Genomic DNA, 14,217 nt, shown 5'->3' with positions numbered 1-14,217 from the left:
AGGAGAAATGTGTGTGCGTCTTATGGAGCGAATGCAGGCTGCGCAGCTATGCCAGAAGCCAGAACAGCAAGAGGGATTGCTGCTTTCACTGCACAGCGATCCCTCTTGCTGTTCTGGCTTCTGAGATTGAGAATATTTTTTTTCTTGTTTTCCTCCTCCAAAAACTAGGTGCGTCTTGTGGTCTGGTGCGTTTTACAGAGCAAATTTATTCATTAATGAGTAAGAATGGCAAAGTGGGGCATGTTCAGAGTTGTTCTCCTCAAATGATAGTCAATAAATCATTTCCTAGCTGAAAACACATTTTTTTCAAAAATTGGGAAAGGGAAGGGAGACGCTGTACAATCATTAACTTTTACTCCTGATCGGTAATGCTTTGTGGCCAGATTTTGAGTAATTGACCCAGCAGCATTTAATTAGCTCTGGAAAGATAAAGAAGCTAACACATCAGATTTTTCTGACAGTAATAAGACCCCCTTCTTAAGTTAGAAAAAAGCCTTTATCTTTACACATGTGATCCGCCTTGAATAGCTAATAAGGTATTTTTGAGACCAAGGTTTTCATCTGTTTATCATAAGCGCAAAATACTCCAGGCATTGAGCTACTTACTTTTTGTATAATTGAGCCTGGGGCCTTGTTTCAATTAACTGTCCAATTCCATCCTGCACTGGATCCAACCCTATTCCATGAGCACAAGGCCACTGGAAGGAATTCAATCCATAGTCTTCATGTACAAATAAATTTAATAATTGCCCAAAACTCCTTAACAGTCAATAGAAGACATACTTCTATTTGTTTTTTGCTATTATTTTTACTGGTGAAAATGTTGATAAAGGTAATTAAACAAAATCAAACATTAGCCCAAATAAATTTATTGAGATGTGAAGCTACAAGAACAGGTGACTCTGCCTTCCCTCCCTTCTCTCTTTTACGGGTCACAGTTTTAAACAGGCAAAAGTATTGGGGCGAGGACCTTAAAACTGCCCTAGAAAATTAAAAATACACCAATAAAAATATTTTTCAAGGACATAAATCAATTACGTAAATTAACTTTTTAAAAAAAGAAATATACTTTCTCAGCAACTTCCTGTTACCCTAGCAATATGTATAAAGAATATATATATATATATATATATATATATATATATATATATATATATATAATCACTATCTTATAACAGGGTTGCAACTCACCTGGCTTTGACACACACTGCATGCAGTTAAGATTCATAATCTAAAGCTGTCCTCAGCCACGTGTGACAACCTGTCTCTTCATGCAGTGCTCAGTCAGTGCTTGTGCTCTTAAATGCCTATGCTAAAAACTGTACAGAGATCAAGAGTATGTAAAATGTTCATTTATGTAGCTGCCAACTCCAAAAAATAAAAATAAAAAAATGCACCAGTCCCAGAGAGACAAAGAGATCCAGGGATTTATAAAAATAACTCGTATTACCATGGTCCAAAATAAAATTTCCCCACTCTAAAGTGCACAGAAAGCATCCAAGTGATTTAATCTTGAGGTTTCAAAAACATTTTCTTTGCTTTGGTAGGCCTTGTGTTGCTGTTTTCATCCTCTTCTATGTCTTCCACCATGTGCCGGTTCCTCTTCTTTAAGAATTTCTTCCCAATAGTTCCCACTAAAGTTTCGTACCTAGAAAAAAACCACAATAAGTTAAGGAAAATACATTACCATTTGAGAACAAGACCGTGGCTCTTCCATCTCCTCTCATCCCTCCTCATTGTCCATGCTTCGCTGGGGGGCTGATGGGAGCTGGAGTTCAACAACACCTGCAGGGCCACCAGTTCCCTCTCCTTGCCTTAAGGTCTTTGAAAGCAGTAGCAGCAAAAGTGGCACCTTGCAGATGTTGTTAGGCTCCAACTCCCATCAGCCAGTACAGCCAGTGGTCAAGGGTGATGAAAGCTGGAGTCCAAAGTACCTGGTTGGGAGAGGATATTGTAGATGACGATCGCCTTCTGAGGCCCTCCACAGGAGGTCTGGAGGGTGGCAACATGAGAACAGGCCATATCAGTGGCGGCTCCCCACTTATGGAATGCTCTCCATGAAAAGGCTTGCTTGGCACCATCATTACATATCTCTAGGCTCCAGGCAAAAAACATTCATTTATATAGCCTTTGACTTTTAACTATTAACTATTGATGGCCCAATTATTGCATGGGCGGGCTATTTTAATGCAGGCTTTGGGGTGTGTATTCTTTTTTCTTTTTTTGCATAAAATATTGTAAGTTACTTTGATCTGTCAAAGAAAAAGAGTGACTAATAAATTTAATAAATAATAATAATAATAATAAAAGGCAGAAGTGAGTCAGACGGCCCAGTAGTTTGATTTGGGAGTAACAAAGCCTTCAATCAGCTATTATCAATGTTAGCCAACTCACTGCACAGCCGGAATGGAATGAGCTTCCAACTAACCCTCACCTGAAGCATCTTCTACTGCAGGTGTACCACTTTAAAAAATAAATAAATTGGTGGTTACTATAGAAGCTGGGGTGTTGATTTATTGGTATTCCTCTGCAAGTTTTAAAAGCGAACATACAAATGGATTTCAACAAACATTTTTCTATAAATGGTTATATATTATTCCCTTGGAGCCAACCCCCCACCCCCCGAAATGGATGGCTATAACTTGCAATAAGTTACTATTGATGTAGCTGACTTCCAGCTAGAGTGCCTGGAGAAAGCAGGTTATTTTTAAAACAAACAAACCAAAACCAACAACTCATCAGATCATCTCACTTCCACTATAAAATACTCTGTTTAAGAAACAACAGCACTGCACACAAGAAGAAGTGCTTTGTATGTCAAGCATGTGGTTGTTTGGGAGGTTTCCACTTTGTAAGGAGAAAAGGCAGCAACACATCTTCTGGGTAATGTCATCTGTGTCATAAATGGTAATGGTTACCTTCTGGCCATTTCTTCATCCGATACATCAGCCTCCATTGCATTATCTTCCTCTTCGATTTCTTCTGTCTTGTACTTTGAGTTCATCTGGATCATTAACTTCTGAAAACGAAAAACTGGGTTATCAGTTTCAAGCATTGCACTCCTTGAAGAATGTCAAGGGGACAGATTTGACAATAAGACAAACGACCATTCCCCCTCCTTTTTCTTTTTAAAAAAGATGGGCACAGGCAGAATGTAGATTTGTGCATATAAGATTGTAACCCTTCCTTTGCCTTTATTTTATTACAACTATAGCCCACCTTCCTTCCATCACAAAGCCCATGGTGGGCGGTCTCCAATGAAGTAGTTCTGCTAGGGCAAGGATCTCTGCTTCAGCAACAGAACTTGCCCTTGCTCTCATCTCCCTATACACCTCCTCTCACTGAAATGCTCTGGAACTTGAAAAGAACCCCCAGAACAGATTTTGGGGGCACATGGTGGGTGGAGAGGGAGAACTGCATCTTTGGATAATCCCAGTGTTTTCTAGGAAGTCTTCCAACCAGACGACACTGAGCACACTGAACCCGGCTTAGATCCAGCAAAGTGGCCGGCCTTCTATCCAGCTGTATAATGTAGACCTGAGTTAATACAATGTCAACCAAACAAGAGAGTGTCACAGCACCCTAGACAGATTTATTTTAACATACAATTTCATGGACTAGAACCAACTCGTAGCCTCCAGTCCATGAAAGTCTACACCACAATAGATCTGCTAGATCCTTCTAGGTGCCACAGAACTATTTCTCGTGTGTGTTTGACGAAGCAGACTAAAATGGCTATCTCTTTGGAATGCATCTTGGTGTAGCAGAGAGACTGCCTGAGCAGTAGCATCCTCTGATCAGAAGTCTTTCTCCAGGTAATCCCACCTTCAGAAATGAGAGGCAGCTGGGGAGAGAGGGCTGTAGTGGTGGTCTCTTCTACTACAATTTGTTAGCATATCTGACCCAGAGTAACAGGCACTTTTGCAGTGCTTCAGAGTATACAAAGCGTTATATATATTTGTATTGATGAACGGTATGGACCAGTTGCCTTTGGCTCATCCTCAGTTACCACTTAGCAGCAGCCAATCCATCAGGCTGCAGCCAAGGGAGAGATAGGAAGAACAATCCACTTTATTGACTCTACCAAGAGATCCACTTCCTTTGGCCACACCTCACTTTGAGCAGTTTTCATCCCATCATGTTGATGAGAGAATTCAACAACTTTAAGAAATGTGCCTGAGCTTCCTTGCTTTCTTTTCCTCTTCCCGCCCCATGCCTTTTTCCTTTTGTGTCTTTGTAAGCCTGGGGACAGTTTTCTTCTCCTTCTTTCCTCTCTATTTATTTAACTGTAAACCACTCTAATAGCTTTTTTGGCCGAAGAGCAAAGTAAAAATCCCAGTCCTTTAAATAACTAAATAAACAAGCCCTGTAGGTATAATCACCCCTCGTATTTATGGCAGGGGATGGGGTTACGGATGAGAGGACCTGTAGCTAATCGTGGCAGAGGTGGAATCTGCAAGTTAAGCTTTCTGTGCTTTGAAAAAAAAGAAACATTAATGCTTCCTTGCTCACTCTTTCAACCATGATGCTACAGCAGACGCGGAAATGATAAAGGAGTGCCCTTGACAATACCTCCACTTCAGGGTTGAAACCTTTAAATGACATTCTGCCATACAGGAGGTCTTCACATGGCACAAAGCTTCTTTCTTCTATAATAAAGCTCCTGTAAATAAATAATAATAAAGCAGAAGTCTTAGAGAGAGTCAAGCAAGCAAGGTTACCTTAGCATTGTGGTAGGAGGACTGCCAGGAGATAAAGACTGACAAAGGAAAAGCCATAGCTCAGTGGCAGAGCCTTTGCTTTGCATCCAGAAGGTCTTGAGTTCAACCTCTGGAATTTCCAGGCACTTACTCATTTGGTTTATACACTGCCTTGTCAACATAAGGACCCCTGGGTGGCAAACACATAAATAATGGTATGTTTTTAAGGCATTCTAAAAACAGCTATGAAAGCGACACGGGTGGTGCTGTGGGTTAAACCACAGAGCCTAAGACTTGCCGATCAGAAGGTCAGCGGTTCGAATCCCCGCGATGGGCTGAGCTCCCATTGCTCAGTCCCTGCTCCTGCCAACCTAGCAGTTTGAAAGCATGTCAAAGTGCAAGTAGATAAATATGCACCACTCCGGCGGGAAGGTAAACGGTGTTTCCGTTCACTGCTCTGGTTCACCAGAAGCGGCTTAGTCATGCTGGCCACATGACCCAGCAGCTGTATGCCGGCTCCCTCAGCCAATAAAGTGAGATGAGCGCCGCAACCCCAGAGTCAGTCACGACTGGACCTAATGGTCAGGGGTCCCTTTACGTTTACCTTAAAAACAGCTACAAAACATTCTAAAAGCACTTAAAAACATTCTCTCAGCCAGTTTCCAGATTCCAGGGTTTCAAGAAACTGCGTCTTTCAGCCATCAAATGCCTGGGTAAACAGGAATGTTTTTAAATGCCTCCCGAACATCAACAATGAGCGAGGGAGACACAAATGGGGCACTGCTACTGAAAAGGAAGGTCGTGGGTTAATGTCAACTTGGCATCCTCCAGCAGTGGCACCACCAAGGCCTCACCTGCCGATGTTAGGATTCGAGATGGGCAAGACTCACATCTGAAACCCTGGGCAGCAGCTGACAGTCTGTGTAGATAATGCTGAGCTAGATGGACCAATGGTCTGATTCAATATACTGCAGCTTCCTATGTCCCAAGATGCTATAGTGTTTTAGAAGGCATTTCTGGTTTTGCTCCTCATTCATGGAAGGTGTGGGGGCAGGGGGGGCACACAACAAACTTACTCCTTTTCCTTTAGCTCCGGCAGATCCAGGAACCAATGTTCCTTGCTGATTATTTTCTTTTCCTCCTCTTCAAGCTGCTTTTTGGTTTCTGAATCCAAGCCCCTTTGCATGAACTGAAAGACAAGACGCATTTAAAAAAAGTCTCCTCCATGGGCAGAGAGTGCCGATTGTTTTATGCATGAAATATCTCCAAAATGCAATTTCTAGAGGGATGGCTAGTAGCAAGTGAAGAATTTACTGGGGCATAAGCATTTGTGGAAACCCCTGTGTGGGTTTTGCATATATAATCCAGGTGCAGAGAGAAAAGTAATGCTTTTTGACGAAGTGAGGTTGAAGGATCAAGGAATTTATTATCTTTCTCAAATATACCAATACTTGAACTCAGGTGGTAAGCTGTGATGGCTAAAGGGGCCACAGCTCAGAAACAGAGGATATCCTTTGTATGCAGAAGGTACCAGGTTCAATCTCCAGCATTCCCAGGTATAGCAAAGAAAGTCCTCTGTCTAAAAACCTGGAGAGAGACAGTCAGTCAGTGCACACAATATTGAGCCAGATTGTCTGACTCGTATAACGCAGCTTTCTATGTAAAATGGTTATTTAGAAAGCAGGAAGTATCAGCCTATCTGGGGAAGCTGTGAGTTTTACAGATGGAGAAAAAATATTCTGGAAAAGTAACTTAAGAGGGTAACCTGCCCCTCTCTTTCCCCGGAGAGGCCAATGAGAACTAAATATTCTGAATGCACATATACTGCTGAACGCTGGAAAGTATTTTAGCATTTCGAAAGAGCAGGGTCAGAAATTGTGGGTTTTTCTTAGCTGGTACCATCTCTTGCACCATGCTGTGTTTTCATATATATATTTTTGTTTAAAAAATTGTTGGCAGCTTTTCTCAGCGGTGCAAAAATTCATTTCAGAAATGCAGGGAAAGCATTATTGATGCACTGAGGTTCAGAAAGACTTCCAAACGCCCCAAGCAACTGATTTTAAGTATGCATGAACAGCTTTCATCTTTGGGAAGTATTGCTAAGATACTGAATGAGGGCAATTGAAGTCTCTGTTAACTATTTTAATAGACCAAGCATGGAAACAGAGGAGGAAAACACTTGTGCTTCAAGAGGACTAGAAAGGTCCTAACAGCACTGTGCAAAAGCTAAATTCTGCAGTCAATGTGGCATTCTGTGGTGCTTGTTCTGCAGACTTTATGTATAACTTTATATATATAGTGGTACCTTGGGTTAAGTACTTAATTCGTTCCGGAGGTCCGTTCTTAACCTGAAACTGTTCTTAATCTGAAGCACCACTTTAGCTAATGGGGCCTCCCGCTGCCGCCGGAGCACGATTTCTGTGCTCATCCTGAAGCAAAGTTCTTAACCTGAAGCACTATTTCTGGGTTAGCGGAGTCTGTAACCTGAAGCGTATGTAACCTGAAGCGTATGTAACCCAAGGTACCACTGTAACTCCTTGCTGAGTTGTACAAGGCCAGCACTGAGACTAAGGAGAAGAATGTGTCTGCAGGCAGGTAGGTGAGGCCTGGTGAGACCAGTGAGGTTGATGGGACAGCGCCTTGTTCACCCCAATGAACCACCCTCCACCACTTCTCAGAACTGGTGAAAAAGAGGGGAAGAGGAAAAGAGGGCGCCGCTATGGAGGATCACAAGTAAATGACGGGAACTGGTTACTCATTCAATCGTAAATCTCAATGGGCAAATTTCCCCTATAAGTACCCAGTTAACTATCATTATATTTATGTATAAAACAAGAGATTAGACACCAAAGAGCTACAGATAAAAATACCTAACCAGTTTCAGCAGCTGCAAGGCAATTAAAACTCTGTAAATGAGCATTTGTTTGGGCTTCCAGGGCCGAAGCACCGTGTCCTGGGGGAAAATATATCAAGCTGTGAAGAAGGAACTAAGGGTGAGAGAGACACTAAAATCCCCTGCTGATATGTGATGTAGCTCCATAGCCAGCAGGACGCGTGGGAAAGGAAGAGCGGGCGAGGAATCAGTGCTGAGGGGTATGCCAGAAACAAGCCAAAGGCCACTGCTAATTTGCATTTCATTTGCATACCAGTTGGGGTAAAACAACACACAGTTATGCTGAAACCTGTACAAAAACATATTGAGCTATATCCAACTAAGTTTTACTCAGGGCAGACCCACTGAAATTATGGCCCTAACCCACGCCTCCTGATTTCTATGGGTCTACTTCGAGTTGGACTAGCCATGGATGCAACTCATTGAACTGGAACTTGAAAATTCTTGATACTCAGACTTCGGAACACTGGAAGCTGTGTTTTGCCTAGTCAGATCATTGGCCATTTAGTTGAGTAACATTTATACCAGTTGTGGGCAGACTTCAGGCTTGGAGGATCTAGTTTGCCTCGTCATGTTTTGTTTATGTTCCTGGAACATAACCCAATATCTTCTACAATAAGCGTAGGCATACCAGTGGCCCCAGATAACACAGCCCATTGTCAAGGATGATGGGACCTGAAGTCCATCAACATCACGAGGGTCTCAGGATTCCTCACCCATCCCTGAGCAGACAGGTGGCCCTCAGTAGAAAAGTCAATGTGGACAGAGTTCCTGGAGAGTAGAATTTTTTTTGAAAACTACCTACTTAGGCAGTGAAAGACCTGCGATTTTTCTATGTCCCAACTAAACCCATAAAAATATCTAATCCCCGTCCTGCTAGCCAATGGTGTGATTGGTATCAGGAATCATTTCTTGAGTCAGAGAGGCTACGCTGGGTCTAAAGAGGGGAGATGGAAAGGGCTGGTGTGTGGCAAGGGAATTCATGAAAGTTATGAACTTTACACAGTTATGAACCATCTCTGGTCCCGAAAGGTCTGCAACCAAGATTCAGCTGTGCTTGCAGAAGTTGTGTGCAGTTCTATTCGCCTTTTTAGAGTCTCTTTGTTTCTTCAAAGCTTTAGAGTGTGTGCATTGGGGACCTAAAGGTTCACTTGACTCTCAGCAAGCTTTGCAGCGAGGGATTTGGGAAGACAACAGGATAGAGCCTCCAGCAGAAGTTGACTTGCTGATGTTGTTTAAAACGCTTTCCTGGGGAGCACTGGCAGGGAAAAAGGCCACTTTCCACTTTGATGTGGCTGCAGAAAAGCAGAAACCTTCCAGCTAGCAAACAGGGCAGGCTTCTTGCTCATAGAGAAGTCCCAGATAAGAAACCGCTGGGCTTTGTTAATAATTACGGCCCAGCACTAGCAGTTAAAATAAAGAAATAAATACATGCATTCACAGCAAGTTGTTTTCAGACAACTTGGGGTTGAATCCAATGAACCGTGTAACTAGTTCATCGTCTCTAATATTTTACAGTTGAATCAGGGACATACAGTGGTACCTCAGTTTAAAAACAGTCCTGTTTACGAACAATTTGGTTTACAAACTCCGCAAAACCGGAAATAGTGTCCTGGTTTGCGAACTTTACCCCGGTCTAAGAATGGAATCCGAACAGTTGAAGGGCACTGGCAGCGGGAGACCTCATTAGGGAAAGCGCGCCTCTGTTTAAGAACGGTTTCAGTTAAAGAACGGGCTTCTGGAACGGATTAAGTTCGTAAACCGAGGTACAACTGTACTTGGGTACTTCTTATTCCCTAAGAAGAACAGTTTCGCAGTTCCAGCATCCCTGCCTAAGAGCACAGCCCTCCACCATGTGCAGACTGCAAATGGATCATTTGACACCTTCCACATGCTACATTTGCTAATGGCGCTGCAACAGAGTGCCCGGTAGTTTCTGAAGCAGGATGCAGCAGCTAAATGACTGTAACAGGCAGTAAACTATAATAGTAAAACGAACCACCTGAAGATAGGCTTTGCATTTTGAGAGTTGCAGGTGAACAAAGGAAGCTGTTTTATAGAAGGGGGGACCATTGGTCCTTCCAGCACTGACTGGCAGCAGATTTCTTGGGGTTTCAGAGAGGGTTATTTCCCAGGCATAACTGGATCCCAGTTCCTGGAAGCCACGGAGGGGGTGCTCTTGTGCTCAGGTCCTGCTTTCTGGTTTTTTGCTCTACCTAACCAAGTACATGTAAGTCATGAGATAGAACTGTGTTACAGTCAGCCTTTGTGTCAAAAGCAAGGAACAAAGGAAGCAAAAATTTTGAAAGACAGTCAGAAGTGGTGGTGGAAGAGATGTTTTAAAAAGATGTCTCTCCCCACCTTCCACCCTGGACAGCAGGAGTCCAGAGTTATCGGCATGGTGAGTTTTTTGACATGCATTTTCACTCTCTTACCCACCACTGTCATTGTAGTTAGGAAGTCTCTTTGTATTTGTTGCTAACTGAACTACAAAATGAAGCTGATCTCCCTCAAATGAACACAACTCATGTTAATGGTATTACTTTGGAGCACATGGCCTGTGGAAGTGTTCCTGACTGATCTTAGCCATGGTTGGTCAGAAGCCCCAATGATCTGACACAGTAAAATTCACTTCCAAGTAAACACGATTAGAGATTAGGGCTCTGTCCTGAGCACGCACCACCAAAAGCAAGGCTTAATTCTGAATAAACAGGACGATCATCGCACTGCACCCACAGTCATTTCCAGATAACCTTTTTTAATTGCCTTCTGATGTAGAGCTACCCCTGGTACAATGTAAACTGTGGCAGACTAAAAATATTTTCCTTTCCTCCCTTTCTTGTTTAAAAATAATAATAAAAAATATCGCCTTGCTTGTTACATGAGTTGAAGGTAATTTTAATCTCAAAGATGAAGATAAAACAGGAACGGCGCAACCACAAAACTGAAGCAAACAAACCATGAAGGCCTGGCGATATTGAGTTATAAATACTTAATGAATATTTATATTTTTAAAAATTAATGGCAATTAAACTCAAGATGTTGTTCCCTGGAAGCGGAGCGATCATCAATCACACTGCCGTGTTCTTCTTCCACTGAGTTGCGTGCTACATTATCGAACAGCGACGGAGCCCATTAGCCACTGAGCCGAGACTAATTCCACTAAGGGCTTGACACTGGATCCGCAAATCCAAGGGCGATCGCTAGGTCAGGGCTTTATTCATCTCTCTCCCCCCCCCAACCTGCTGCACAATTACACTGAGGAGTTGTGGGAGGGAATTATGAGTAATATTAACACAGTTACAGCATTACCAGTCAATGCAAACCTCTAGCCAGCAAAAGAACAACATTTAGGTTGGACAAAATCCAATAAAACTGAGGGCAGATCCACACCATACATTTAAAGCTCACGACTTCTCCCACATCCCACATGGAATTCTGGGAACTGCAGTTTGTTCAGAATGCTGGGAATTGTAGCTCTGTGAGGGGGAAACAAGAATTCCCAGGATTCTTTGGGAGAAGCCATCTGCTTTAAATATGCCTTCAATGTGCTTTTGGGGGCCATGCAAAAGCTCCCCCCCCCCCCATTCTGTGGTGATTATGCCATGAGAGGATATATTTCTTGATCTGTTTCTCAGATTGGATTATTTTACTGTGTTTTAACTTTGGATTTTTATATTTTTCTTTCTGTCTGTTATGTGCTGTTTTATATTGTACATCACTTTCCAACACATTGAACAAGGCAATTCATCAATCTAATAAATAGATTTGTTAGTGTGCATACAGCCCTATGTTGCATACAGCCTTATGCATGCAAACATGTTTGACCCCTGACATCTCCACTTTATAAAGTATTAAGACCACGGGTTGGAAACCTGCGGCCCACGGGGGTCGTTTAAATGGCCCCCGAGCCGCCCCCGAACCAAGCCACTCGGCAACTACCGGTGCGCTGCACTAAAGTGGCACAGCACACAGCGAGGACTTGCTTCCGCAGCGATGGAAATCGCATCTGCGCAGATGCCAGAAATCGTATCTGCGCATGCACATCCGACCTATGGAGCGATCGCCACGGGAGTGAACTGGCCCAGGCGAGGTAAACCTTGCCAACCCCTGATTAAGACCAAAAGCTGTTCCGGCCTAGTCAATAGAATAGGCAGATATTTTGATGTAGCATGTGCAGTTTCCTATATCCCTAAGTTCTGGTGCTTTCCCCTAGAATCCTGTATACTTCAGCTTAGTTCAAAAGCTCTGGTGGCCTTTGTTCTTACTCTTAGTGAGCACAAGCACAATCCAAAATCTGTGACATTACATTTACATCCTACGTTTCCTCCAAGGGTTTCAATGTGACACATTGCCCTCCTCCTCCCTATTCTATCCTCACAAGGGAGGGAGGTTAGGCTGAGAGACAGTGACTGGCCCAAGGTCACCTAGTAAGCACCATAGCCAAGCTTGGATTTGAACCCTGGTCTTAGGATAGGTTCACCAATATATTCCAAGCTGTGTTGTAACTAGTAGGCGGCAGGGGATAAGGCCACTGTGTATGTGAAGTTACTGCTGAATGGAAAAAATCAAACAAAAGTCACAGAACTGGAACCACCATGGATTCTGATATTATCAGTTTGGCTCTGATAAAACATTTATACTGAAATGGAGCTTGCATTGGTAACATCAAGGATAAATGTTGCACTTTCACTTTAATTTTGAGCCACTGCATTTCAGACTTTCTGAACTCCACACCTAGTCCCTAAAACTTTTATCAGCCACTCCATACCAACCATCTGTTCTGTGGGTGTACAGAAATCTTCGTGCATACTTAATATTGTGTTGTAACCTAACACCTTGGTAATAAACCGTTATTGAAACTACTACTTCTAAGAACACAGTATATACTTTTCTTTGAGCACTGAAAAAAACTTGATATATGCTTCCCACTGAAAACCAGTCAAACGCATACCCCAAAATCTAAAATTTGTAAGAACACCTTGCAAAACAGGTCTGTGAAGGCAGGTCAAACCTCCATGCACCTTAACTTAGGTTAGGCACTTTAACTTAAGCATGACCTAATTTGTGTTGCGGTTCAGCCCCAGGTTCCAATTTATTTCAGTCCCTGGAGGCTAGAAATCATGGAGGCTAGAAATCATTCTAGCCCTGGAGGCTAGAAATCATGCCTCTGAGCATGGGCAGAGAGCATTTCCAAATGCTTGCCCTACCAGAAGGAACCTGAGGTGTCCTAGGAGAATTATACTGAGGCAGGTACTGGTGATCATGCTTGACCCCCGGCACCTCTCTTTTCCAAGCTACAGCGCGCAGATGGGGCGGGGGGGGGTCTCCTTCTCCGGCTCCACCCGAAGCCCCTCGACTCCTCTCGCGTTGCCTAAGAAGCCATTCGGCTGCGCTCGGCTTCCCTTTCCCCGCCCCGTTCGAAACACGAAGCCGTTCGGCTGACCTTTTCCCCTCAGATTCGATCCGACCTGTCTCTCCCTCGCCTATTCCCGAAGCCGCTCGGCTTCCTGTCGTCCGTAAAGAAGCCGCTCGGCTGTAATACCCGAAGCCACTCGACTCTCTTCGGCTTGTCACCCGAAGCTTTTCGGAAAGGAAAGAATTGGCCCCGCCCCTTCCCGAAGCCATTCGGCTCGGTTTCCTTCGGCGCCCGTTCATATAATCTCCACAGCGTGCTCTTACCTTCATGCGCAGCAGATTCTTGGACAGCTTACTTTTCACGTCCCGAGCCATGGCGGCGACAGGTTTCCGCCGAGGGGCACTTTGGCTCGCTGCTGACCTTCTCAGTCTTCCCTTGCACCCACCGGGCCGCGGCCTCGCCCTCCACACGCCTCAATCTACGGAGTGTTACTGAACATGCGCTGTCCTTTGCACGCATGCCTGGTACGCTCTCTGACGCCTTCTTGCCGGCTTCATGCCCTCACTTTGAGCCAGCCCCCACCCCCTTCCACTGACAGCGTGGAGGCTTCAAACGTGGAATCATTTCTAAGCAACGTGGATTGTGCAAAAATATTTCAACAAGTTAAAAAAACACAAAAAAACACAGATAGGATATTTTTCAGGGAAGAGAGGAAGGGCTGGCAAGGATGGAGCGTGTTTAATATCTTTATCTGTAGCCAGATGTGCCCTTTGCTCTTACAGTAAGAGTCTTAATAGCTGGCAAAAGAGCGATCACCAGGGCAGCATCTAGCTTCCCACACACAGTGCACAAACAGATGCCCCTGAGAAACCTGAAAGCAGGAGCTGAGTGCAACTGTTCTCTCCCCGCTCCTCTCAGCGACAGGTATTCAGAGGTTTACAGCTGTTGTGGCTAGTAGCCATTGACAGACTTCTTCATAAATTTGTACAATCCTCTTTTAAAGCCATGTAAGGGTCCAGGTCAAAGGGACACGGGTGGCGCTGTGGGTTAAACCACAGAGCCTAGCACTTGCCAATCAGAAGGTCGGCGGTTCGAATCCCCGCGACGGGGTGAGCTCCCGTTGTTCGGACCCTGCTCCTGCCAACCTAGCAGTTCGAAAGCACCTCAGAATGCAAGTAGATAAGTAGGTACCACTCCAGCGGGAAGGTAAACGGCGTTTCCGTGCACTGCTCTGGTTCGCCAGAAGCGGCTTCGTCATGCTAGCC

The 14,217-nt window shown here is 44.0% G+C and overlaps 1 protein-coding gene across 4 annotated transcripts; it reads right to left on the bottom strand.

Moving 5' to 3' along the window:
- Positions 1-853: 853 nt before the first annotated feature.
- On the bottom strand, positions 854-13,459 carry MPHOSPH6 (M-phase phosphoprotein 6). 4 transcript variants are annotated; one of them, XM_028740137.2, is made up of 5 exons: positions 13,276-13,459; positions 5,777-5,889; positions 4,513-4,663; positions 2,919-3,019; positions 854-1,648 (listed from the first exon to the last, which is right to left on the bottom strand). In XM_028740137.2, the coding sequence occupies exons 1-5, from the start codon at positions 13,324-13,326 to the stop codon at positions 1,507-1,509; spliced, it is 558 nt and encodes a 185-aa protein (XP_028595970.2). In that variant the 5' UTR covers positions 13,327-13,459; the 3' UTR covers positions 854-1,506. The 4 variants fall into 4 exon arrangements, with proteins under 4 accessions (XP_028595970.2, XP_028595971.1, XP_077787665.1 ...); XM_028740138.2 differs by having other exon boundaries at positions 4,573-4,663; positions 13,276-13,454; XM_077931539.1 differs by lacking the exon at positions 13,276-13,459 and adding an exon at positions 12,804-12,967.
- Between the last annotated feature and the right edge of the window lie 758 nt (positions 13,460-14,217).

The sequence above is a fragment of the Podarcis muralis genome, chromosome 7 (genome assembly GCF_964188315.1).
Source record: "Podarcis muralis chromosome 7, rPodMur119.hap1.1, whole genome shotgun sequence".
In the NCBI taxonomy this organism is placed as follows: domain Eukaryota; kingdom Metazoa; phylum Chordata; class Lepidosauria; order Squamata; family Lacertidae; genus Podarcis; species Podarcis muralis.
The sequence above is the reverse complement of the archived record's forward strand: the minus strand, read 5'-3'. Positions and strand labels throughout refer to the sequence as shown.

Coding starts and splice junctions, on each gene's coding strand:
- MPHOSPH6 (XM_077931539.1), bottom strand. CDS start 12,860: ATGATCACCAGTACCTGCCTCAGTATAATTCTCCTAGGACACCTCAGG. Junction 3,020..4,512: donor GTAGCATCATGGTTGAAAGA/GTGAGCAAGGAA, acceptor TTTCGTTTTCAG/AAGTTAATGATCCAGATGAA. Junction 1,649..2,918: donor GATGAAGAAATGGCCAGAAG/GTAACCATTACC, acceptor GTTTTTTTCTAG/GTACGAAACTTTAGTGGGAA.